This window comes from Lynx canadensis, chromosome A3 (genome assembly GCF_007474595.2).
Source record: "Lynx canadensis isolate LIC74 chromosome A3, mLynCan4.pri.v2, whole genome shotgun sequence".
NCBI lineage: Eukaryota > Metazoa > Chordata > Mammalia > Carnivora > Felidae > Lynx > Lynx canadensis.
In genome coordinates, this window is record NC_044305.1 from 102,581,429 (window position 1) to 102,609,163 (window position 27,735).

At 38.2% G+C, this 27,735-nt stretch overlaps 1 protein-coding gene and 1 pseudogene across 6 annotated transcripts in view; one reads left to right on the forward strand and one right to left on the reverse strand.

Annotated features, from left to right (window-relative positions):
• Window positions 1–3,462: 3,462 nt before the first annotated feature.
• ZC3H8 (zinc finger CCCH-type containing 8) overlaps window positions 3,463–27,735 on the forward strand; it is a 30,615-nt gene continuing 6,342 nt past the window's right edge. For 2 of the 6 annotated variants that reach the window (XM_030311133.1, XM_030311132.1), the window contains exons 1-8: window positions 3,463–3,625; window positions 7,806–7,902; window positions 15,633–15,864; window positions 17,909–18,042; window positions 19,900–20,022; window positions 20,862–20,973; window positions 22,343–22,452; window positions 23,569–23,606. In XM_030311133.1, coding sequence (XP_030166993.1) covers window positions 3,477–3,625; window positions 7,806–7,902; window positions 15,633–15,864; window positions 17,909–18,042; window positions 19,900–20,022; window positions 20,862–20,973; window positions 22,343–22,452; window positions 23,569–23,598 — 987 coding nt within the window. In that variant the 5' untranslated portion in view covers window positions 3,463–3,476 and the 3' untranslated portion in view covers window positions 23,599–23,606. Of the gene's footprint in view, window positions 3,626–7,805; window positions 7,903–15,632; window positions 15,865–17,908; window positions 18,043–19,899; window positions 20,023–20,861; window positions 20,974–22,342; window positions 22,453–23,568; window positions 23,618–25,342; window positions 25,355–27,735 lie in introns of those variants that run through there. The other 4 variants (XM_030311134.1, XM_030311131.1, XM_030311135.1 and 1 more) reach the window with 4 other exon arrangements.
• LOC115511393 lies at window positions 4,995–5,082 on the reverse strand (annotated as a pseudogene).

Sequence of the window (27,735 nt, forward strand, 5' to 3'; positions counted from 1 at the left end):
GCATCCACCACATTTTGACATAATACATTACTAGTAAACATTCGAAAAGTAGATCTATTTTGTCGGGAGTAACAATTAACATTCGGAGTTAGATTAGAATCTCAGGACCTTATTTATTGTAAACCATTTTACCTAGGTCTTATTGTAGCTAATTTGGATAGCCCACTTCTCATTTTCCCTTTATTTTTTTAAAAATAGCTTTTTTGATATTAAAACATATGCCTGAAAATTTACCCATTTTAAGTGTACACTTATATGACTGTTAGTAAATTTACCTAATTATGCAGCTATCACCAACATTCAGTTTCAGAACATTCCCTTCCCCCAAGTGCCTATTTACAATTAATCCTGTCTTGCCACACCGGTGTCAGGCAACTGATAATCTACTTTCTGTCTCTAAAGATTTGCCTTTTTGAACATTTCATGTAAATTGAATTATACATTATTTCATTGTCCCTTTAAAACACCCAGTCACCCCTGCACAATCTGGAGCTCAGCTCTTTCTCTGAATAAAAACTGAATAAAAATATTGCTACTTTAATGCCTGGCTTTGTTTATCTTTGACAATCATCCCCACCCCTAATGCACACAAAAATTGTAACAACTATAAAGGTGCCAACAGGGGAAGGAGTGCTACTGGCATCTAGTGGGGAGAGGCCAGGGATGCTGCTAAACATCCTATTATGCACAGAACTGTCTCCCACAATTACTCAAACCAAAATGTCAAAATGTTGAGGTTGAAAAACTCTGCTGACCAGTAGAACCCAAAGTTTTAGCGATTAGAAGCAAAAATTAAAAAAAAACAAAACAACAACAACAACAACAAAAATTTTACTAGGATGTCAGAGAGATGATAAAGGAAGGGTCCACTCCCATTTCCATGGTTTGACTCCCAGACCCGTGAATCCCGACTATGGGAGAAATAGCACCATATTATTGATTGCTGATTTATAGCATATGTCCACAAAACATACTTTGCATCTAGCTGGTACTGAAACTGGTCCTCAAGAGGCCTTTCCAACATCTTATTAGGTCAGTTGCTTTTTTGTGTGTGTGGTAAAATATATGATATAAAATTTGCTGTTTTAACCATTTTGAAGTGACAATTCAGTGGCATTAACTACATACTGCTGTGCAGCTATCACTGTCTGCTTCTAAACTTTTTCATCACCCCTAACAGAAACTGTAACCATCAAGCAATGACTCCCATTTCCCCCCTCTCCCAGCACCGAAAGTCTCTAATCTATTATTTGTCTCTGTGATTCGCCCATTCTAGATACCTCATATAAGTGTAAACATAGTAATGTATGCCTTTAAAAAAAATTTTTTTTTACATTTATTTATTTTTGATAGAGTGAGACAACGCATGAGTGGGGGAGGGGCAGAGAGAGAGTGAGACACAGAATCCGAAGCAGGTTCCAGACTCCGAGCTGTTAGCACAGAGCCTGACATGGGGCTCGAACCCACGAACCGTGAGATCGTGACCTGAGCAGAAGTTGGACACTTAACCCACTGAACCACCCAGGTGCCCCAGTAATTTATGTTCTTGAGGCAGACTTACTTCACTTAGCATACTGTTTTCAGGGTTCATCATTTGTAGCATGTGTCTGAATTTTATTCCTTTGTATGGCTGAATAATATTCCATTGTATGTATATACCACAATTGATTTATCCATTCCTTGGGTTGTTTCCACTTATTCGCTCTTGTGAATTATGCTGCAATGAATATGAGTATGCAAATATCTGTTTGAGTCCCGGTTTTCAATTCTTTGGTGTATATACCTAGGAGTAGAATATGATAATTCTATGTTTAGGCCAGCTGCTTTATAATGATAGGGACATCACTTATCTATGCTGCATAGCAAATTTTTCCAAAACTTTGTGGGTTTAAAACATAAATGAGACAGGGACCTTGGGAACAAAACCCTATGCACCCGGAACTCTCCCACATGGCTGTTAACACTTCTCTTGCAGAGCAACCCGTGAGCTGTTACTGCTTTTTCTTGCAAAGCCCCAGCCAAGGAACAAGACTAGACCAGGTTCAGATTAGTCTGATATAAGATGGGCAGCAAATTTATTTTCACTGACTTTTTCCCTCATTATAATGCTAAAAAGTGCACCCAGAAGTGGAGACAACACCCAGAACATATGTATGAAGCATGTTTTGTCAACTGGGCCTGTGCCCCAAATTTCCTGGAATTCCTCACCCCTACATGCTTAAACATCCCTCCTTTCCCACCTCAGTCCCTTTAAAAGTTCCCTTGAGGGGCACCTGGATGGCTCAGTTGGTTAAGTGTCCAACTTCGGCTCAGGTCGTGATCTCACGGTTTGTGAGTTCGAGCCCCACATCAGGCTGTGTGCTGACAGTTCGGAGCCTGGAGCCTGCTTTGGATTCTGCGTCTCATTCTCTCTCTGCCCCTTCCCCACTTGTGCTGTCTCTCAAAAATAAATACATGTAGGGAAAAAAAAGTTCCCTTGACTATTGTTCAGAGAGCCAGTTTGACACCTTTGTCACTACCTGTCTCTCTCCAGCTGTAGCTGTTGCCCCCATAATAAAGCCTTGCCTGTGCTTTTAAATTTTGGGTCCAGCCTCATTTCTACTATGGCTGGGTCCAAAGACCTGAGTCCAGTAACATAATTATTTATCTTCTTATATTTTCTGTGGGTCAGGAATCCAGGAGCTACTTAGCTGGGGTGGTTCTGTTCCAGATTCTCCTGAAGCTGGAATCACGTTGGCAGATCAGCTCCAAGATGGCCACTCATATGGCTGGCTTTTCACAGGCTGCATGAGTACTTTATGAAATGGTGACGGACTTTCCTTCAGGTAGGTAATTCAAGAGCCTAAGGCAGAAAGAGTGATGCTTTTCACCACCTGGCCTCGGAAGTCAGGCACCATCTAACAGTGTTACTTATTAGGAGTCACTAAATCTAGTCCACATTTAAGAGAGGGGAATAGGCTCCACCTTTTGAAGGGAGAAGTGTTACAAAGAATTTGTGAAACTACAGGGGAAAATAAGATGTCTGGCTTCAAAGAACTTTCCTTCGTTTGTATGGGAAGCGGACTCTGATTCACGCTAGGAATCAGTCTCTCACTAATAGGAGTGAGTCATGTTTGAGGTCATTAGCTACCCTACAGATTGAGCCTTCCTTTCATTATTCCCACAATCGCCACTCTTCCCCCGGCGTTGCAGTAAGCAAAACTGAACAATTCCGTTTCCCATATATATGCTCTATTTTCCAGCCTTGACACAATTCTCTCCAACTTGGGATACCCACTTACCCCTAATGAAAGTGAAAGAAAGAATCCCAAGGACTCAATTTAAAAATTCTAGTAAACATTTTGGATAACAGATCAAAAAGGGAACGGAAAATGAACACACACCTAAACTGGCGCGTGCGCAGAACCGCGAATGAGCAGGAGACAGCGGGCTTGCGCGGGGACGGGGCGGCGCATGCGCGGGGCGACTTGTGGCCAATGCGCCGCACTGAGTCCCTTTTCCTCACGCGGTGGCTGTTACTTTATAGCTGCCGGGTCCTTGTGAGGGTGATGGATTTTGAGAATCTTTTTTCCAAGCCCCCCAACCCGGCCCTGGGTAAAAATCCGACCACGGACTCTGATGAAAGGTGATTCCGCATCTTTTTCTACTTTGGTCGCAGGGACTCAGCTGTGTTCCGCCTTTTGGTTCCATTCGGAGGCCGCTGGGGCTGCGCGTGGGCCACGCCGCGGGGTCTGCGCGTGGGCCACGCCGCGGGGTCGCGCGGGGAGTGCGTTAGCGAGCGCGTGGGGTTGGCCTGGCAGACGCGAGGGTTGGACGTGGAGAGGTCGTTCCGAAGCCGCGGGGACGGACGCCGGAGGTGGGGATCCGTTCGTAAGCCGCCACGGCTCTGGCCGGGACCCTGCTTGAGGTTGAGGGGACCGGCGGGGTCCAGGCGGCGACCGAGAGGGGTCGAGGGAGGCCCCAGGATGCTCCCCTTTCCTTGCGCTCCTGACCCTGTGAACCAGGTTAGAAACCCAGTGGGTTCCCAAAGTACTCCTACTTCCATCGGACCATCAGCTTCTAGGGGACAGATTGTCATTTCTCACTGACACATGCTAACCGCTTTTTTTTTTCTTGTAGAAAAAACCGAAACCCTAAGTTCATTAAGCAGTGAAGGGTGAATAGTTTACCTTTAGTGCATTGATTTGCCTCAAAAGACCCTGAAGACCATAATAAATCAGCAAACACCTTTGAGATGTAACATTTCCTTTAGGTTGAGAAAGTCGGGGGCACTGCTGGCCAGACGGTGCTAGTTTATTGATCTCGTTCTTAGAGACGTGTATAGTGTAGTTTCTTTACACGCAGATACTAATTTACTTTTTTTTTTTTTTTTTTTACTGAGTTTGAAATGCAAAAACCAACTTCTAAGCTTTTAATGTATTTTTCCAATTTCCCTAAGCTGAAACTGTGACACACAGTCCTTTGTTCTTTTATTTCTCTCGTTGTCAATATATCTCTTATTCTGGTTGATTTTACCTTCTGATATCAAATCTGTTCCCGTCTCTCTCAAATACCTTAATTAAAACTATTACCTTAATTCAGGCTACCATCAAGAGTTTTATTTAGTGCTTTACATGAAATACGTCATTTGATCTTAACCTTGAAGAAAAGAACTATCCTTGTTTTTGCAGATGAGAAAATTGCAGAGAAAGGATAAATAACTTGTCAAGATTGCACAGTGTAAGTGGCAAAACTAGGATTAAGTTACCCAGTCTTACTTCAGGAGCCATGATTTGATTTCATTGCTACGTTTCTAAGGCAAAGTGACTAAAATAAGATCTATAAATATTGAAAAGAGACAAAGACACTAATTAATTGCAGATGGGTGATCATCTACAAAGGAAAACAAGAGGAACCAGTTAATAGACTATTGAAATACGTAAGAGAATTCGGCAAGGTGAATCATCACAAAAACAATAGGTGCATGTAAGAAAACAATAGGGTCTGTCGATTTGAAGATGTGTTGGACAAAAGATTCTATTCACAAAAGCTTTACTGAACTACATACTACACTTGATCTTAGCCAAGAGGCCGAGAAGCGATTTTACTGAACTACATAAAAGACACTTCTGGATTTCTGCCAAAGTATTAGGTGGAGAATGGTATTGAAGTATGGAGAGCATCTGTGAACTGTTCCTTGTTCATACATATCCTTTGCCTGTTTTTGTTGGTCTTTCTCTTTAAAATTTTAGGATCTCTGGTCTGCAGATATTTTACTTCCAATTTGTTGTCTTTTGACTTTGCTTATGGCTTTATTTTCATTGCATAAAGGTTTTTTTGTTTGTTTTAAGTAAGGTCAAATGAATTAATCTTTAATGGTTTCTGGGTTTTTTGCTAGTAATTTTATGATGGGATTACTCGTGTATTGAGCACCTGCCACATATGAGACATCCTAGGCCCTGGGGCTATAGGAATAAATAAACAAAAGAGATAAAAATCTCCATATTCATGAGATTTATATGCTTGGTTCACAGTACATAAATAGATAGTGTTTTAGGTGATGATAAATGCCTGGGAGAAAACGAAAATGATAGGAAGTGAGGATGGGATGGTCGGGAGAATGTAGATGTTTTAAAGACGATAGTTAAAGCCTCAGTGATATCATCGATGAGTAATATTTGAGTAGGGACTTGGAGGTGAGGAAGATTGATTTCTAGCAGAGAGAATATAAAAGCACGTATAAAAGTCCTGAAGTGGAGTGAACATGGTGTGATTGGGTCATTGGAGCAGAGGGGCCAGGAGTAGCAGGAGTTGAAGAGAAGTAATACTCTAGAGGTACGCATGATAGGGTCAGGGAGGCAGTTCATGTAGGGACTTGTAGATGCCATAAGAATGACTTTGCCTTTTACCCTGAATGAGATGAAAGGCTATTGGAAGGTTTTCAACAGGGTGACATTTTAGCAGGGTCATTGTGGTTGTGTTGAGAGTAGAATGTAACAAGTCAAGAGAAGCTTGGATCATAGTATTTAGTAGCAAGAAGTGGCCAAATATGGGTATATTTTAAAGATAAACTGGATTTTCTCACAGATTGGATGGGGATAGGAGAGAGGAGTCTATGTTGACTTCAAGGTTTTTGGTTGGTATCATTAGAAGGGTAGAGTTGGTGTTGAAAATAGCAAGAGGAGTAGATCAAGAATTCAGTTTTGGCTCTATTAAAAATATGTCAGGTAGCAATCCAGGGGAATATGTTGAATAGGTACTTGGCTCTGCCTGCCTGGGCTCCAATCTCAACTCTTCCAGTTAACTAGGTCTGTGGGAAGTTTTATAAGCTTTCTGTAATTCAGTTTTCTCGTCTGTGAAATGGTCTGTGTGTCTTAAGTTTGTTGTGATGTGGGTAATATGCATGGAATAGCTTCTGGCAGAGGGAAAGCATAATGCAAGTGTTAGCTGCTTCTGTTGTTAATGCTATTGTAGTCATTACTGTCATTATTGCTTTGCCTCAGGGGAGGTTGCCTCCTACTCCATGAAATATTTCATTACTGTAACTGGAGCAATGAAGGCTCACAGTATCTGGCTTATTGGCTCTTGTAATAATGGCTTCTGTAGAAGGCTCAAACTTGGTGTCTTATCTGAAGAAATTTTGAGGCTCTAACTGGGGATAGATCAGTGGTAAACTGTTGAATTGGATTAAGTTGTGAAGCCTGAGCTCCTCCTAAGTTTGAAAGAAGCTCAGAGCCACTCTTCACATTCTTGCGCATTCCATTTGTAACACGTTTTTTTGAGAATGTGCACATTGCCTAGTCCTTACCTTTACCAGGCATGTAACTCCTATCTTAAGCTTTTATTCAGTAGTCACTACTTGTCCAGACACAATTGCTTTCAGTCTCTGGTATTTATAGTATAAGCCATTATTTAGCTTTACCCATAAATTTCATTGGCATCTTTGTTCACCAGCTTCTTATATTTCCCATCTTCATCTTTCATTTTTAGCTTTGCCAGAATATTCTCAAGTAATTGTCTCAGATGACGTCTCTGCATGTTCAGCTTCTCAGTCCTTGCAAGTCTGGAAACAACTTCTTTTTTATCTTTCCACTTGCTTATAAGTTAGGCTCTCTCCTGACCTTGAAGGACACCCTGCATTTTACCTGAAATACTATTCTCCCTTACGTTCCTCCTTGTTTGCTAACTTTTTAAAAAGTTTACGTGTTTATTTATTTTAAGTAATCTCTACACCCAATGTGGGGCTCAAACTCATGACCCCAAGATCAAGAGTTGCATGCTCTTCCAGCTGAGTCAGCCCGGCACCCCTATTAGCTAATTCTTATATACCTTTGAGGCTTAGAAAACCCTTGGCTCCCAAATGTAGGTTAAGTGTTCTTCATATATGTACCAATGCTTATCAGACTATATTGAAATTGCTTTATTTTTTTTCTCCAAGAATATAGAAAGTTCTCACAAGGCAGGGACAAAGTCTTTTTCATTGTTGTGTTCCAGGATTTAAGGCCTACAGCCTGGTATATGGTGGATACTCAGTATTTGTTGAATGAATGGAATGATGGATGAATGAATGGGTGGTTTCTATAGCTGCTAATACTAGAACATGAAGGTTATGCATTAAATTTCAGGTTTGTACTTTACTTACAAACACATGTTGACATTTACTGCTTCTGTAATTTTGTTCTTGGAGTATTTGGAGTAGAATTTGAATTTGGAATTCCTTTGAGGGCAAGTAGAAGATAAGCCAAAGCAGTGAATTTTAATGGTGTGGTATGAACCATTTCCAGGTTGAAAAACCCTTCTTGTATTATTTGATATTTTTGCTACAGAATCGATGATGAAATAGATGATACAGAAGTTGAAGAAACACAAGAAGAGAAAATAAAATGGGAAGTAAAACTGGAGTGTGAGCAAATACCCAAAAAAGTAAGATTAAGTTGGCATATCAAAACACCAGACAGGAGTGGGTGTGAGAAATTTATCAGGGGTCCTATTTGTCTCAGTATAGTCAGCATTTGAGATCTAGTTGCTTATATCAAGGAAACCTTGGTTACATGGTCAAAAAACATATTAAAAAACTTTAGTCATTTAACGTGAACTGTTTTAGTGTATTGCTTTTATTTTGGTTGTCTCTATTTCTGAAATGGGTTGTAGTCTATTTCAAAACCTTTTCAAATTAGGTCACAATTTTTAAGGGTTTTGATTTGCTGACTCAACTAACCTTAGTGATTTACAGCTAACTCAACTAACCTTAGTGATTTACAGCTTAAAGCTTGGATGAATTTGCTAGGACTGCCCTAAACAAAGTACCACAAAGTGGGTGACTTAAATAACAGAAGGTTATTGTCTTGTGTCTCTGGAGGCTGGAAATCTGAGATCAAGGTGCTGGCAAGGTTGGTTCCTTCTGAGGGCTGTGAGGGGGAGTCTGTTTCATGCCCCTCACATAGTTTCTGGTGGTTTGTTGCCAGTCTTTGGTGTTCCTCGGCATGGCTTCCAGAAGCATCACCTTGATCTTTACCTTCATATTTGAATTGTGTTCTCCCTGTGTGCATATTTCTGTATCTAAAATCCTTTTATTTATTTTTCTATTTTTGATGTTTATTTATTTTTGAGAGAGAGAGAGAGAGACAGAGCACGAGCGGGGGAGGAGCAGAGAGAGAGGGAGACACAGAATCCGAAACAGGCTCCAGGCTCTGTCAGCACAGAGCCCGACGCGGGGCTCGAACTCACAAACCACGAGATCATGACCTGAGCCGAAGCCAGACGCTCAACTGCTCAACCGACTGAGCCACCCAGGCACCCCAAAATTAATCCTTTTATAAGGACATCAGTCATATTGGATTAGAACCTACCCTAGGAACCTCATCTTAACCAATTACACATGTAATGGCCCTATTTCCAAATAAGCCCACATTCTAAGGTTAGGACTTCAAGAGAATGTTGAGGGGGCGGACACAGTCAACCCATAACAGCTAGTATCTATGCCTCTCTTGCCTCTTTCTCTCTTTTTGAAATTTTTTTTTTCTAAATTTTTTTTAATGTTTTTTTGTGAGAGAGAGACTGAGAGAGAGCAGGGGAGGGGCAAAGACAGTGGGAGACACAGAATCTGAGGCAGGCTCCAGGCTCTGAGCTGTCCACACAGAGTCCCATGAGGGGCTCAAACTCAACCATGAAATCATGACCTGAGCTGAAGTCAGACATTTAACCGACTGAGCCACCCAGGCGCCCGTGAAATTTTTTTTAATTGTGAATTTTAACACATTACAAAGAGATGGGTTTGAGTGGGGAGTGAGACTCACAAGACACAAATAGGCTTTAATATGATACTTTGCAGGCTCTGCATTGCCAGTGCGGAGCTGGATGTGGGCCTGGAGCCCATGAACCAAAGATCATGACGTGAACCAAAATCAAAAGTTGGGCGCTTAGCGGACTGAGCCACCCAGGCATCATTTAATGTGCTACTTTTATACTTGGCTTTATAAAAGGATACAGGACAGATAATGCAGCAGGTACATCATCTTCAGCTTCTCAGCTACCCAAGTATATAACTTCTTTTGCCCTTTGGGGCATGTGTGGCTGCTGTGGACAAGAACCAAGGTCTTGACACTAAAACTGTAGCCTGGATTTCCCCCCAATTTTTAATACTCTTTTAGTCATACAGACCCCAGTTCTTCATACCCACTTAAGGTTCCCTAATCCATGTATAATCCTATACAGGAATTAGGCAGATAGAACATTCTACAGTTAATCTTAAGTAGATTCCAAGAAACAGTACTGTGAGAAGATGGACACCTGCATTATTCCTAAGTAGGCTTGCTACAGCCTGACTCTTTACTCACAAGTGCATGAAACATAAATGTACAGTATCACAGCTGATTAAAAATAGAACACCCAAGCCAACAATTTGCAAGTCTAGAAAGAACATAACGTGCAAAGCCTCTGATGCCTCCTTTCTCAGTCATAACCCCTTGTTTCCTCCTAGAGGTAACTAGAGACCTAACTTGCATGCTAACAATCACTTCCTTGCTCTTCTTTACAGGTTTAGTTTTACTGCTGATGCTGTCATCCTTAACACAGTTTTTTCTTGCCTGTTTTTACATTTTATAGAAATAAGATAGTGATTGTATTTTTTTCTTTTAAAGATGATTTTTAAGTTTATTTATTTAAAGAGAGAGAAAGAGAGTGTGTGTGTGTGTGCATGTGGGAGGAGGGGGAGGGACAGAGGGAGAGAGAGAATCCCAAGCAGGTTCCATGCTGTCAGTGTGGATCTCGGCATGGGGTTCAAACTCAGGAACTGTGAGATCATGGCCTGAGCCAAAATCAAGAGTCAGATGCCTAATGACTGAGCCACTCAGGCACCCCTGTATGTGTTCTTTTCTGTCTTCTTTGTCTCAACATTATATTTACAAGATTCATAGATGTTGTGGTGTATACTTGTTTATTTTCTTAGCTGCATGGTATTCCTTTATTGAATATACTAGATTTCATTGTTGGTAGAGGTTATAGGTTATAGGAGATTATAGGCAGTGCTGCTACATTCTTTAACTTGTGTCGTGTTGCACGTGTGTTCTGTATTTACCTAGGAGTAGAACTTCTGGGTCTTAGAGTATAAGCATCTATACCTTTACCTTAATGCCAAACTGTATTCCAAAGTGGTTTTACCAGTTTTTATTCCCAGAGGTATATAGGAAAGACTGTATTTCTGCTACTCCACATGTGATATTATTATCCATCTTATTTTTTATCACCTGGTGAAGTTTCTCATTGTAATTTAGTTTATATATATTTTTTTATTAAAAAAATTTTTTTTAACATTTATTTATTATTGAGAGACAGAGAGACAGAGCATGAGCAGGGGAGGGGCAGAGAGAGGAGGAGACAGAATCTGAAGCAGGCTCCAGGCTCTGAGCTGTCAGACACGGGGCTCGGATTCACAAACCGCGAGATCATGACCTGAGCCGAAGTCGGACGCTCAACCAACTGAGCCACCCAGGCGCCCCATTTATATTTTCTTAATTGCTATTGGGATTGAGCACCTTTTTGTGTTTGTCCATTTGGATTTCCTTTTTTTTTTTTTTTTTTTTTTGGTGCTTGTTCAGGTCTTTTTGTCTTAGTATTACGGGTTTGTCTGTGATTTTTTTTTTCCCTTGATTTGTAGTTCTTTATTTTGGATTATAAGGGTTTCCCCCCCCCCCCCCGCCCTTCATTGAGTATTATCTGTTGCAGATATCTGCTTATTTTGTGGCTTTACAGGATGGCATTTTTTGATTAAAAGTTTATATTTTAATGTATTCAAATTTATTCTTCTTTATAGTTAGTGTTTTATGTGTTTTATCTAAATATCCTGAGATAATAAAAATATTTTTCTGTAGTGTTTTCTAAAAGATTTATTGTTTTGCTTTTCACAAAGGCTTATAGTCACCATAACTAATTTTTGTATCTGTATACTGTGAGGTAGAGGTAATACATTTTTTTTACCTTTTTTTTTTTTCCTGTTATCATACCCAGTTGTTCCAGCACCATTCACTGAAGGAAAAGAATGGTCTTTTCCTCCACTGGTCTGCAATGTCACCATTTTCAAAAATCAAACGTTTGTGTTTGAGTGGGTTTGTTTCTTGACTCTATTCTCTTCTGCTGGTTTATCTGTTTAGCCCTCCCCTAAGAGCTCACCATGTTAGTTACTGCAGCTTTATAGTGAGTTTAGATGTCAGATAAGCAAGTCCTCTCACCTTATTTTTCTTCTTTAAGTGTCTTGGCTTTTTCTTAGCCCTATATAAATTTTAAAATTAGTTTTTCCGTGGAAAATTCTGGTGGAATTTTCATTGGGAATACATTTAATCTGTAGATCATTTTGGAAAGAATTGACATCTTTAGAATATTGAATTGTCTAATCTTTAGGTCCTCTATAATTTCTCTTAACAGTATATGATACTTTTCTTTGTAGGTATCTTACATACATACCTTCTGTTAGGTTTATTGCTAGATGTTTGATGAGGCTATTATAAATTACGTCTTTTTTAAGCATCCATTTTCTAACTCTTGGTTTCTCATAATTTATTCAAGAGTTCTTTCTTGTTCTTTGTTTTGATGTTACAGCTTTGTAGCATTTTTTAAATAGATAATGTCTTGAATGTCTCTTTTGCAACTATTTATGGTCTCTTTTGCAACTATTCGACTCTGCTGTTGCTCAGCTCTGCTATTGTAGTGTGAAAGCATCTAGTATAATATGTAAATGAATGAGTGTGGCTGTGTTCCATTAAACTTTATTTATGGGTGTTGAAATTTGAAGTTTATATAATTTTCATTGTCATGAGATATTATTATTTTGATTTTTTTCTTCAAACATTTAAAAATTCTAAAGACCATTTTTAGCTTGCTGTTACAGAAATAAGTGGCAAGATGGATTTGGCCCTGGGAACATAGTTTAATGACACCTGCTCTAGATTTTTGTCATGTGTTTTGTGCCTTCATTGTCCCTTGATTTAAGATAGGCCTGGAGAGTTGATGGACGGCCTAAAATGGTGTGTTGCCGGGTCTGTGTCTCTGTAGGCCTTTTGTCCAGATGGGAAGCTTGACTGGACATTCTCTGTACATGAGTGGGCTGTGTGGATAAGTGGGTTTCCTGCAGCCTGCTTTGTGCTATGCATCCCTTTCAGCGGTCTGGTGAAGCCCATGGGTCCCTTCTCAGAATAATGTTTTTAAGTGAATAAAATAGACTATGTTGGATTACAAAGGAAATTTATTTTATTGAAATAATAGTGATCAAAATAAAACAAATGGGAAAAGAGTAATATGTTCTTTATTAATGTACTAAGTAATAAGGTCCAACAGGTCTAATTATTGTAACTTTGACATAGTGATGAACATAAAAGATATTTTGAGATTTGCAACAACTATAAGGTGATATATGAAAGTAACTATGATTCTATTAGTGACAGTTGCTGGTACTGCTGATACTACTGCTGTTTGTTGGCCTGTGTTTCACAACAGGAAGATGCTAAATGTCAACTTAAGGGTTGATGATGCAAATAATGTGTGATTTTTATTGCCATTCAAGTTCATTGAATTCTGTCTATAGACCCCAGTGGGCGGATCTCTTCTGGACAGTGGGGTAGAACTCCTGTTGTAGGTTGAGTGGATGGAGTATATTTCTGGTGGGGGTTGCTCTCAAATGCCAGAATGTGGATGACTTCATCCTGGGGTCTTAGTACCCAGGTAACAAGACTTGGCTTTTATCAGACATTTTATTCAATTTCTTTATTCTCTTTTTTGCCCAGGGTAAATTTTTGTTTGTATGTATTCTGGTGAGGAGTAGGGTAGAGAGAATTTGTTAACAATAGCTTTGTCTGTTTTTATGTAGAATTTTAATTCATCCTCATTTATAGCACCGTTTCTCACACACCAACATAAGCCCAGCCTCCCAATTATCATTTGCTTTTTGCTTTTCAAATGTTTGCCAATAATTTGTTAAACTTTTCTCAATTACTGATGAATGTACTTCGTTTTCCCCTCACCCCCACTAATATGGAACTGTTTTTACATTTCTATACTTTTATTTCTGTGGACTTTCAGGAGGCCACACTAGTTCAATAAATCATCTAAATTAAAAATCTTTTGCTTAAAAAAATTTTTATTTAGACTCCTTCACTGAAGGGAAAAAAGTTATATAGTGTATTTATATGCTTTCTAAATTACATAGAGAACAACAAATATCAAAGCAAGGAGTTTATAGCTAGCTGCATGAAGAAAAGTATTAAAGCAATCATTCGTATTTTGTGTATTTCATTGCTCTCTAAGAGTAATCATATCCATTAGGAGTGCTCATCTCTAATGTATAAAAAACAACATAATTGATGATCTTCCTGGTTTTATTCATGTTGCCAAGTCGTCTCATCTTTTCATTTAATACAAACGAATCAGACATATTATTACCTGTTAAAAGGGGTCTGCTTTGTACATATTTTGTGTGTGAGGGAGCACTTAATTATTCATTTGGATCATTGTGATATTTTGATTCAGTTACGCTGAATAGAATTTCCTGTGTGTTTGACTAAGCTTCGCGAAGCTGTTGCATAATTGAATGATTCTCCCTGTGCCCATTAAATGAAATTAAAGGCGAAAACCAAGGTAAACATAATTACACAGAAATTGGCCAACTTTTTATAAAGGACCAGCTAGTGCATCATTTTGACTTTGTGAGCCATATTGTCTCTGTCACAACTAAGCCACAGGTAGCAGAGAAGTGAACGAATGGGTGTGATTGTGTTCCAGCAAAACGTTATTTACAAAAACAAGAGGCCAGGCTGATATCTGCCAACCCCTGACTGGAAGAAGATACATTTACAAGTTCATTCTATGGCTTTAGTTTTAAAAGGTGCTCTTTCTTGAAAACTTGGAGACCAGGAACTTGGTGGCCTGATGATTGTTGGATTGGTTGGTAGTCTTGTCTGGTGTAATGAAGATGAGGTGTACATTAAGGCCACTGTCAGGTTAGGAAACTTTCTCCACTTGTTTGGATTCTTCAGGCAGGGAGCAAAGTCATTTTCTAAGCCTATGATAAATCCTCTGGTGGTACGACTCTTAGCTTTGAAGTTAATCATCAAAGGTAAACCATTAAATTGGGCCACTTAGTATATTTTATAATAGTCTTCTGGTCTGTTGCCTTGATCAGTTATAAGAAAGTAGGTAAGAGACCAGGCCCCAAAGCATGCTCTGGAGCAGGATCATTGGTCAATTTAATGGTAGACATGTCATCTCTTCTTGATATCAAAACAGGAGCCCTTTGACACTTGGACTTTTTAAAATAAACCTTAATTAAAATGTATCATATGTACTAACTATAATTATACAACTTGATCCACCTGGGTTATCGAGTATAAATACCTATATAACCAATACTAGGGAATTCTGGTACTTTAATTCAGAGTACTTTAAGTTGTCTCCTGTGATCATCTCAGGCTGACCCAGGGTCAGTTGCCTTACCTGGCTTGCTCTTCCAGTGTGGGTGCCAGTGTTTGCATCTGTCGCCTTGGGGCAGCTGCAACAACAGTGTTAGAAAACTGTTTCTGAAAGTAAAATTAACTTGATTATAGAGAACGGGGCAGTTCTTTCTTCCTTGTTGTCAGTGCTGCCACCTTCTCTGCCACCAATGCTGTGAGTTACAGGAAAAATAACGGACTTCGCTAGCTGTGATATATCTTAGTGTAGTATAGATTTTCACTTGGGCCATTACAGTTTACTTGTTCTTTTATGAAATGATGAGTTATTGAATTAAACCATTTAAAGTATGCAAAGGGATGCAAAGGGAGAAATAAAATGTGAATTGTAATACTATAATTCAATCGAATAAAATTATATCAAATAATTAAGATTTGGGGGTTTCGTCTTTAATTCAGTAGAGTACATCTAGTGTACAAATTCAGAATCTTGTGTTAAGTTTTCTTCAAGGACAATATGTTGTGTTTTTTGTTTTTTTTTTTTTAATTCTGGAAAATTTTAAGTATGTAAGAGTGGAAAGAAAAGTATATGAACCCCCGTATACCCATCACCCAACTTCAACAATGATCAGTTCATGGCTGGTCTTTATTTCTTCTTTATAACCAGATTGCGTTGAATTATGCTAGGTTTTTAAAATTGAAAATTTAATTTTTACTTAGTTTAGGCACTTGGGGAACTCTACAGCATCACCGAAGAAATTGCTACATAGAAAATCAAGAAGTAAGGACTATGATGTATATAGTGATAATGATACCTGCAGTCAGGAATCAGAAGATACTTTTGCTAAAGAGCTTCAGCAGTATATACAAGCTAAAGAAATGGCAAATGCTGCTCAGTCCTTACCATTTCCTGAAGAATTGAAGAAAGAGGGAGTGAAGGACACCCAGAAAGGTAAGGGTGAGACTGTTTTGTCATTTTGTGTTTATCTAGAGAAGCAATCACAGTTGTCCATATACAGATTGGGGTTTGGGGAGGGGGGAAGTTTTCTCTTGCGTTTTATTTCATAGGAAGATCATGCTTTCCATGGATCTTATTTATTTATTTATTTATTCATTTATTTATTTATTTATTTTTGTTTATTTACTTTGCGAGGGGGAGGGACAGAGAGAGGAGAGAGAATGCCAAGCATGCTCTGTGCTGTGAGCACAGAGCCTGACTTGGGGCTCAATCTCATGAACTGTGAGATCATGACCTGAACCAAAATCAAGAGTTAAATGCTTCACTGACTGAGCTACCCTGGTGCGCCTCCATGGATCTTTACACCAGATGTGAGCTTGCATGGCCGGAGACCCCCCTGAGACCTGGCTATTTGGTGTACAAATGCTTAGTTTATAGGAGGAAAGTACAGCAGGGTTATCAAAGGCCATGACTGCTTTGAAAGGGAGAATGCTAAATCCTTTGCCTCTGCATATATGAAGGACAAGATGTGCCTGTTTGTATTGCTGTGTTGTAGGGAGGGATTGATTTCATATCTGTTATAGTGGTATGCCAGATTAAACTCAGAAATAATATTCTTTTAGATTAATCAAATAAAGTTTAGTCATAGATATGAGGACAAATGACCATGGTAAACGAAATTAATCCTCTTATTTTACTGCTTTTTTTCTCTTGAAATGTTTTTCTGTTTAAAATCGGTCTATAGATAAATTTAATCTATATAAAATGTTTTCTTTTTCTTTTTTTTAATCTGTGTTTATTTTTATTTTAAATTAAACACTGCCCAGTGTGGGGCTCAAACTCACATCCCCAAGATCTAGAGTTGCATCCTTTACCAACTAAGCCAGCCAGGCACTCATATATAAAATGTTTTCAGTGAAAACTCTGACAGTAGTGTAAGAGGTCATTTTAAACATTTGAAGGTTTTGCTTTTATAGTGCTATGGCAGTTCCTAATTAGCTCCATTATACTCTAAACACTTCAAAAGGATCTGGCTGGTGGCAAGCAAGATTGATTTCATTAATTATCTTGCTTTTCTTTCTTCCTGACTATACCTTATCTATTAAAAAAAAATTTTTTTAAGTTTATTTATTTTGAGAGAGACAGAGGCAGCATGAGTAGGGGAGAGGCAGAGAGAGGGAAAGAGAGAGAGAATCCCAAGCAGGCTCCACACCATCAGCACACAGCCTGATGTGAGGCTTGAACTCATGAAACTGCCAGATCATGATCTGAGCCGAAACTGATAGTTGGACACTTAACCGACTGAGCCACCCAGGCCTCCCTACCTTATCTATTTTCATAAGGAATGAATTGGGGATCCAGAATATATTCTCCTTTTGGTCTCTTAATCCCAGAGCTTCCAGAAAGGTCAGCATCATACCACTTTTCACTCAGTGAGCAGTGGAGAACTCCTCCTGGATTATTATAGAATGTACTTTTTTTTTTTAGGTGTTTATTTTATTAATTTTTAAGAGCAAGAGAGAGTACGCAAGCGAGCAGGGGAGGAGGAGAGAGAGAGAGACAGAGAATCTGAAGCAGGCTCTGAGCTGCCAAAGCACAACCCAATGTGAGGCTTGAACTCATGAATCATGAGATCATAATCCAGGTTAAAGTCAGATGCTCAACTGATTGAGCCACCCAAGCGTCCCAGAATGTACTTAAGAGTAAACTGCCAGGGTGCCTGGGTAGTTCAGTCAGTTAAGTATCTGACTTTGGGTCAGGTCATGATCTCCTGGTTGATGAGTTTGAGCCCCACGTTGGGCTCTGTGCTGACAGCTCAGAGCCTGGAGTCTGCTTTGGATTCTGTGACTCCCTCTCTCTCTGCCCCTCCCCCACTCACACTCTGTCTCTCTCTCTCCCTCTCAAAAAGAAACAAATGTTAAAAAAAATTTAAAGTAAACTGCTATTGTACTTTTATGTCATCATAAATTAAAATTAAGCATTTTAAGATTTAATTTAATGTTTAAGATTTAAACAGAATTAACTTTTTTGTTTTTAGTTGTTAAACAAAAAAATAAAAACCTTAAAGCTGTACAGAAAAATGGTAAACAGAAGAAAATGAAGCGAAAATGGCCTGGCGCCGGACACAAAGGATCCAACGCTTCACTGAGGAACAGTGGCTCACAGGAACAGGTACAAGAGTATGGGCACGTAGGAGAACGCCTACATGCTGCAGGATATTCATCTTGCACCTACCTCAGTGGCTAGCCATAAAACGAGGGTTCTCTGACAGTGAAAAATCTCCTCTCACAATCAGTTGGCTCTCCACATTCTTCCTTGTCACTGTTGCAGCTCCTTCCCTCTCCCTCATGAGCTGCCAGCACCTGTGTTAAGCCTTAGCGTTGAACCTGTTTACCTGAATACGTGCACACAAGTCCCTTGATTTGGCCGTGTTGTACTGTCAGAGACTGGAAAAGCAGGAGAAGCAGGGAGAAGGTAAAGTAGCCCAGAGAACACTTCAAAGGTCACAGAGTCTTACAGAGTTGCTATGATTGCGGTTCCTGGTCTATCAGTATTTGACTCCCCTCTGGAAATTAAAAATGAATATTTCTGAGCATTGGCTTACAAAACACCCCCATCCGCTTGGTGTTTTGATTTTGCTTTGTAGAAGTTCCTCTTCCTTGGTCTGCAGATGTAATCAGGATAGAATAGTAAGTGACTCCTCTGGACTCTGCTTTTCTGAGGTGTTTTAAACAAACTTTTTTGTTAGGCTGGGTCCAGAAGACAAGAGTCAGGGGTGGTAAAATATTAGAAAAACCAAATATTATGGATTGAAACATATTTATATATGTTTCCATATTTTACAGATGAGGACTCTGAAGCCCTAGGGGTTCAGGTATCTGCTCAGTCACACAGGGCCAGGCCACAGCCTGTATCTCCTGACCCTGTTGGTATTCCCTTCATTTGGTTTACATGGACTCAAATGATTATTCAGCTAAAATTGACAGCCCTTCTACATGAGTAGCAAATTATAAACCTGTGTTAGAATTTAATAACATAGTCAAATAAAACCAAAGATTTAAACTGGCACATATTGGACACATAATTTTGATAGTGTTAAGTAGAAATTTAACATCATTACAAAGCAGATCACGTAAATGTAGTCAGGTCTCTTCTTTGCACATATTTAATTCCTAAACATGTTCAGAAGTTTGGGATGCAGACATTGTATGTAAATTGTACCACAGGTTAACATGCTAAAATGGTTTAGGTTTCTAAAGAGCTAAAATGTATTATGAGATTCCCCCTTTTTTTTTTTTAATTTTTTTTTTCAACGTTTTTTATTTATTTTTGGGACAGAGAGAGAGCATGAATGGGGGAGGGGCAGAGAGAGAGGGAGACACAGAATCGGAAACAGGCTCCAGGCTCTGAGCCATCAGCCCAGAGCCCGACGCGGGGCTCGAACTCACGGACCGCAAGATCGTGACCTGGCTGAAGTTGGACGCTTAACTGACTGCGCCACCCAGGCGCCCTCCCCTTTTGTTTTTATATAAAGGTCACCTTTTGTTTTTATATCTCTGTTGCCATCTTTGAGGTTATATTTGTTTACTAGATAGAGCTGGTTATTATTCTCCGCTCTCACCCAGTGAGCATCTCATTGAACTTAAAGAGTATACCGCTTTCGGTCTACCTTACAGTCTCCAGTTTTGTCTCCTTTGTTCTCAAGAGCCTTATTCCCGGATTTCATTTTTTATCACAAGTAGCTGCATTTTCACTTTAAAAAATTGCTCATTCAATTTTTAAAAATAAGGGCAAAGTATAGTAAAATAATTCAAATTGACCAAACACGTTCAGTGCTGGAATTCTGTTGTAATTGGCAGAACATTTATTTTTCAACTGATGTGCAAAAGTCCAAATCTTACACATGTAGGCCGGTTTAGAAGAGTCACTTTTTAATGTTTTAAAGGTGGTCAAAATAATTTTGTGCAGTGGAATAAAATATTTAAATTTATATTTCTCACATTTACTTCTTTGTTTTTGTTTTCAAAGGATGGTAAACCGAAAGAGAAGCAGCAGCATGTGAGAATGAGTCAGGGATTCATCAACCAACATACAGTGGAACGCAAGGGGAAACAAGTTTGTAAATATTTTCTTGAAAGGAAATGTATTAAGGTATAAAAAACTGCGTAAGCAAAAATATACTAAAATGTAAGGTATAGCAAAAATGTACAAAAGCCAACTCCTGTCTCCATTGGATACTCTAAAAGCATACCTGTACATTTTATAACTCTTTCCTTCTGGAAAAGGTTCAGTTAGAAAGCTTTACTGAAGTATTATTTTATGTTTAAAAAAGACACTTTGGGGCGCCTGGGTGGCGCAGTCGGTTAAGCGTCCGACTTCAGCCAGGTCACGATCTCGCGGTCCGTGAGTTCGAGCCCCGCGTCGGGCTCTGGGCTGATGGCTCAGAGCCTGGAGCCTGTTTCCGATTCTGTGTCTCCCTCTCTCTCTGCCCCTCCCCCGTTCATGCTCTGTCTCTCTCTGTCCCAAAAATAAATAAACGTTGGAAAAAAAAAAAATTAAAAAAAAAAAAAAAGACACTTTTTAGGGGCACCTGGGTGTCTCAGTCAGTTAAACTGCTGACTCTTGATCTCAGCTCAGCTCATGATCTCACAGTTCGTGGGATTGAGCCCTGGTGGCAGGCTCTGTGCTGGCACTGTGGAGCCTGATTGGGATTCTCTCTCTCCCTCTCTTTCTGCCCCTCCCCTGCTCATGTTCAGGCTCTTTCTATCAAATAAATAAGCATTTTTTTAAAAAAATACTTTGTGTTAAAAAGGTTTAGGATGTAACAAGATTTTAAGATTGTGGAGTGGTTATACGATAGCTCGTTAAGAATTAGACTGTAGAGCTTCTCAGATTTTTTTCTGGAACCATTTGCTTATTTTAAGAGTGGTAGGAACTGCATGACTTAACTGAGAAATAATGGCTTGTCCTTGTTCTTTCCTTTTGCCCAGGGAGACCAGTGTAAATTTGATCATGATGCAGAGATAGAGAAGAAAAAGGAAATGTGCAAGTTTTATGTACAAGGATATTGTACTAGAGGTGAAAATTGTCTGTATTTGCATAATATCCTTTATCACAAGATATAATTTTACTTTTTATAAATATTTACATGAACGTTTTAAGTATGTATAATTTTGAATAAAACCTGTGTTTTAGCTATGACAAAATTATGTTACCCAAGCCCAAATCCTATCAAAGTGGTTAAATTGTGTGATTTTTTTTTTTTCCCCAAGAAAGAAAAGATGGATTCTTTAGTAATTCTCAAATGAAGATCCTTCACTTGGATAGCATAGCAGCAAGTTCATGAGACCTATTCAACCCACAGAAAGACTCAGAATTTCTGCTGTGACATTAACTAATTATATCTATGTTCATAGAGATATAGCTATGTATGTGTATATACATATATACAACTACTTTGTTGTTATTAATGATTTTCTATTTAAGTAATCTGTACCCCCAGCGTGAGACTTGAATTTACAAACCTGAGATTAAGAGTAATATGATCTACCAACTAAGCCAGCTAGGCACCCTCATATGAGTTACTTTGTTAAAAAAAAAAAAAAAAAGTGTCATTTGGGAGTACTTGTTTTCTGTATAGTCTGTACTGAATTGTCCTTTAATTTGGAGAATAACCTTAACTCTTTAATGCAAATGGTACAGACAGGTTGTAAAAACATAGAACATAAAAATTTTATGGTAATAGCACCTTTGGGTACCACAAAAGTTGTTTTCCTTCAGTCATGCAGTATAGGGAATCTCAAACTCTAACTTGAGAGTTTTTTTTCTAGAAAACAATGTTGAAGTTGTTTAAGTTCATTCTAAGTAAACCTAATATATAAAGGATCCAGTTTTGTAAAACCTATCATCGTCATTGACTTTATTGCCTCTACCCCAAAAGAATGCCTTAAAAATAATCACATTTCTGGGGTGCCTGGGTGGCTCAGTTGGTTAAGCATCCAACTTCAGCTCAGATCATGATCTCATGGTTTGAGCCCCACATTGGGGCTCTCTGCTGAGCCCACTTCAGATCCTCTGTCCCCTTCTCTCACTGCCCCTCCCCTGCTCATGCTCTCTCTCTTTCTTTCTCAAAATAAATAAATAAACTTAAGAAAATTATAAAAAAATAATAATCACATTTCTTAAAGTATTTAAAACACACAAACTTTTCTTACGTCATTGAAAGAGACCTATAATTTATTATAAAAATGAATATGAAGGGAAAGTTTCATGTGATAGCCAATAAACTTGATTTATTATAATTATCCTAAAATTAGATGTTTCATATAGTTCAATTCATAATTTATCATATTTTAAATAGAGAATTTAGTGTTTCTACTAGAAGGAAAGGCCTTTATACAGGGAACATAAAGTTATTTACAAATTATTTTAGTTGGATTAAAATTGTTCTCTTCCTTAACACTTGGGTTACATGAATATCCTTGCAAGTTTTACCATACAGGAACAAAATGTTATCAGGGTGACTATTGCAAGTTTTCACATGCTCCACTGACTCCTGAAACACAAGAATTGTTGGCCAAAGTAAGTAGAATTTTAATTTTTGTTTTTCTTTTTTAAAGAATATGTTTGAACTAAGGGCAAGAATTTGGAAACATACTATTCTTTAAGGAGAATGCCTCATAGGTTACCATTTGGGATACGTTAGGACTGACAATCTTAGAATTTAATTCTGTTTAGAAAATTATTCATTGTATATATATTTTTTGTAGCTTAAAGGAAAATATATACTTATTGCTGGTAAGAACATTATACTTATGCAAGCAATAAGTATAAATTGGAATGTTCTTAAAACTTTCAAAGTAGTTAGTAACCTTAGTAGCCAAGCTAAGCAAAGGAAAACAAAGCAAATAGGAGAACTAGTACTCCTGTTATACTCTTAGAAGGAAAGCTAAGAATCATTGGGTGATGAATGTTTTAAAGTTATGTCAGAGCATCCTTAAATAGTTATTTCAAAGTTTTCTTCAAATGTTCTTCCAGTCAGTGAGGAAAGATAATTGAAAAAATAGTAATTTATATTCTTTCATCTCCCATATGTTAGAGTCTGTGCCTTTAAAATTAAATTGAAATTTAAGCGAAAATGAAAGATTCTTCTAGAACCAAGCCATATCATCTTGTGGCAGAAGTTCTCTTGAGTGTGTGCAAATATGAGAAAGTCAAAGGTGCTTATTTATGGATATTTTTATGTTGTAAAATATGAAGGCTTACCCTGGAATTAAAAGTCATACCAAGGGGCACCTGGGTGGCTCAGTCAGTTAAGTATCCAACTCTTGATTTTGGCTCAGGACATGATCTCACAGTTTCTGAGTTCGAGCCCCATGTCAGGATTGGTGCTGATGGCTCAGAGTCTGCTTGGGATTCTGTCTCTCCCTCTCTCTCTGCCCTGCTCACATGTGCACGTTCTCTCTCTCTCTCAAAATAAATAAACTTAAAAAAAAAAAAAAGTCATACCAAGTATTTTGTTATTAGTATGAAATATATATGGAAAAAAGAGATGTAAAAGTTATGTTTCAGTTGTTTTTACGGTATTATAATTACTAGGATAAATAGTATTGGAATCATTAGAAAATTACAAGACCATTATGATGTACCTGAATTTGATATTGATGCATAAAAATGTGTGGTTTTTTTTTGTATTAGGTTTTGGATACTGAGAAGAAGTCATCATGAAAATAAAGGTATGAAAAAGATAAAATTAGAATTTAGCACATTTCCTTTTATTTCTCTGAAACACCTCTAGAAATTGGCATGGAAACATAGGGCTTTTCCATTTTCTAAAATAGAAATCTTTTTCTTTCTCCTCCCCTGCTAAAAAATTATAAAATATCTGATACATATACATAGATATGTATCTCCCGTCTCCTTGGACCTGCTTCCCTCTGTCACTATCTTTTGTATTTTTATTCTCCTCTTGTTTCTATGTAGATTTGCCAATGTATGTGATTCACTAAATACTGTATTTAGTTTTGCTTGTGTTTGGATTTTATTTAAACAGTTTGGATTTTTTTTTAAATGCTTATTTATTTTGAGAGAGAGAGTGAACAAGCGAGCATTGGGGGAGGGGCAAAGAGAGGGGAGAGAGAATCCCAAGCAGGCTCATCACAGAGCCCAATGGGGCTCAGTCTCATGAACTGTGAGATCATGACCTGAGCTGAAATCAAGTCAGATGCTTAACCTGCTGAGCCACCCAGGATCCCCACCAGTTTGGATTTTTTTTTAAACAAGTATTCTGTGTATTTATTGGTGACTTGGTATTTTCACTCAACATTATGTTTCTAAGATTCATTCATGTAGATCCACAAAGCTCTTATTCATTAATTTATACTTTTATATAACATTTCATTCTGTAAATATGTTAACATTTACTTAAACATTCTACTAATGATGGACATTTAGGTTATTTTCAATATTTTAAATATAAAGTATTGCTAATAATGTGTAATAAATAATATATCTAATAACATACATGTCTTTTGACGTAAATGTGTGTAAGTTATCTTGGATATAAACCAAGGAGTAGAATTGTATCATCTTAAAATTTTAAAACAATACTAATCTTTTCGAAAGTAGTTAGAACGGTTTATATTCCCGTCAACTGTGTAAAATAAATCCTGTTACTCTATACTTGCCAATACTTTGCATTGTCAAGTCTTTAATTTTTTTTTTCTACCAGTTTATTGGGCATAAAAGTGATGTCACATAGCTTTATTTTCATAAAGCTCAGCGTCTTTTCTTATGCTTGCTAGCTTTTGAATTTCATCTTTGGTGAAATGCCTGTTAGTGTTTTTTGCTTACATTTCTATTGGGCTGGACAGTCCTTAAATTGATTTTACATATTCCTGATGTAATCCTTTGTGAGGTATGTGTGGCAGGTCTCCCCATTTTGTAAACTGTCTTTTCACTTTTTCTGAGGTGCCTCTGGGAGCAGAATTGCTTATTTTGGCAATCCATTTAAGTTTTGGGGTTTTGCTTTTTACATTTATTTTTTACTCCTTTGAAAAAAGTATCTGGTAATAGTTGCTAATTTAATGGTTTTAACAACCACAAACTTCTCAGCATGTAAAAATAAACATTTCTTTTTTCTGTGCATCTGCAAATTGGCTGGGAATAGGCTGATCTGGGCTAGCCTTGGCTAGGTTGGCTCTGCTTCTTAAAGCAGGTTGACCAGGATGGTTCTGGCCCACGTTTGTCTCAGTCTCCTCCTGGGATCAGTGGGCTAGCTGGGATGTGTTCTTCTCACAGCATTGGCAGAAGCTCAAGGCTGTTTGTATCACATTTACACACAACCCATTGGCCAAAGTAAGATATATAGCCAAGTCCAAAGTCAGAAAGTAGGGAAGTACACTCTTATAGTTTCCATGTGGGAAGAGCCGCTAAATTACATGAAAAAGAGAGTGGCTGTGGCTAGTGGGAGATGAGAAGAATTAAAACTAACTGATTTCTTTTTTAACACCTTATTTTCCCTCTCTTTCCTTATGTGGATAAGCATTCTCTCCATACCATTCAACTGAAAACACTGCCCTTTCCCCACTGATCTGTAATGCCTGGTCCCTCTGGTATAGATAAGTTTCCTTCAGACAAAGATCTATTTCTGGGGTATCTGTTCTGCTTCATTTGTTTTTTTCTCTAATAGTCTGTCTTAATTACTGTAGTTTTACTGCATTTTATATACTTTGATAGTTTTTCTAATGCTGTTCTCCATGAATGCCTTGGCTATTTGGGGCCCTTTTACTTACTTTGACATAGTTTTCACTTGTTTTTAGTGTAAAATTTAATACTTTTTGGTAAATTTAAAAGTTGTGTGACATCACCAAATCCAGTTTTAGAATGTTTTTGACATCCCCCAAAAGATCCCTTAGACCCATTTTAAGTCATTCCCCAGTCCCATATCCAGTTGTAGGTAACCACGGATCTACTTCCTATTTCTAGATTTGCCTTTTCTGGGCATTTCGTATAAACTTTAATATGTGGTCTTTTGCTTCTAATTCTTTTCACATTGTATGATGTTTTTGAGATTCATTCATGCCTTAGCATAGATCACTTTTTGTTTTAAAAAAACTTTATTTTTTTAAAGATTTATATATTTTTTATTTTTAAATTTTTTATTTTTTAACGTTTTATTTATTTTTGAGACAGAGAGAGACAGAGCATGAACAGGGGAGGGTCAGCGAGAGGGAGACACAGAATCGGAAACAGGCTCTAGACTGTGAGCTGTCAGCACCGAGCCCGACGAGGGGTTCGAACTCACGGACCGCGAGATCATGACCTGAGCTGAAGTCGGCCGCCCAACCGACTGAGCCACCCAGGCGCCCCATATATTTTTTATTTTTAGAGAGAGAGAGAGAGTGTGTATGCGAATGGGGGAGAGGGGCAGAGAGAGTGAGAGAGAGAGAATCCCAAGCAGGCTCCATGCAGGGCTTGTTCTCACGACTCTGGGATCATGACCTGAGACAAAATCAAGAAAGAGTTGGATGCTCAACCAACTGAGCCACTCAGGCACCCTGATCATGTGTGTGTGTGTGTGTGTGTGTGTGTGTGTACATATAAAATTGCCCCCATTATTCCATTGTATGTTTTGGAGATTCTGGGTCTTACAGTAAATATATTTTTAACTTTTTAACTGCCACATTGTTTTCCAAAGTGGCTGCATCATTTTGCATCCCAGATAGCAATGTGAGAATATTCTAGTCTCTTCACATGCTCACCCACATTTGTTACTGTCAGTTGTTTTGATTGTGGCTGTTCTAGTAGGGGTGAGGTGGTATCTCATTATGGTTGTAATTTGCATTTTTCTAATGATTACTGGTGTTAAGCATCTTTTCATGTGCCATTGGTCAATTCAGATCTTTACCCATTCTTTAATCGGATCATCTTCATACTGTTGAATTGTAAGAGTTCTTATATGTTGGATACAAGTCCTTTATCACATATATAATTTGGAAATATTTTGTCCCAATATGTGACTTTGTCTTTTTGGCCCAGTTTGTGCTTATATTTTTAAAATAGTGTCTATTAAAGCATGAACATTTTAATTTTGATGCCCTAAATGTATTTTTTTTTTTTTTATGGATCATGGTTTTGAGGTTCTATCTAAAAATTCTAACGCAAGATCACAAGATTCTCCTATATGTTTTCTTCTAAAAATTTTTATAGTTTTAGCTCTTTCATTTATGTCTATAATTCATTTTGAATTCTTGAGAAAAGTGTGGTCTAAGGATCTAAATTTTTCTTTTTGCATATAGATATCCCATTGTCCCAGCCCCATTTCAAAAAAAAAGACTGCCCTTTCCCCAGTGAGTTGCCTTGGCATCTTTGTCAGAAATCAATTGACTGTAAATGTAAAAAATTGTGTTCTGTTGTTGTATATGTGTATCTTTATATGTTATATGTTAGGCTCTATATGTTTATCTGTTGCTCTATATGCTTACCCTTATATGTTTACCCTTATATGTTATAGTGTCTTGTGATTCTATAGCTTTATACTATGTGTTAAAATAAGGAAATAGAAGCTGTCTGGTTTTGTTCACCTTTTCTTTTTTTTTTCAACGTTTATTTATTTTTGGGACAGAGAGAGACAGAGCATGAACGGGGGAGGGGCAGAGAGAGAGGGAGACACAGAATCGGAAACAGGCTCCAGGCTCTGAGCCATCAGCCCAGAGCCCGATGCGGGGCTCGAACTCACAGACCGCGAGATCGTGACCTGGCTGAAGTCGGACGCTTAACCGACTGCGCCACCCAGGCGCCCCTTGTTCACCTTTTCAAGGATCATTTTGGCTAATTTAGTGTCTTGTGCTTTTCCATATAAAT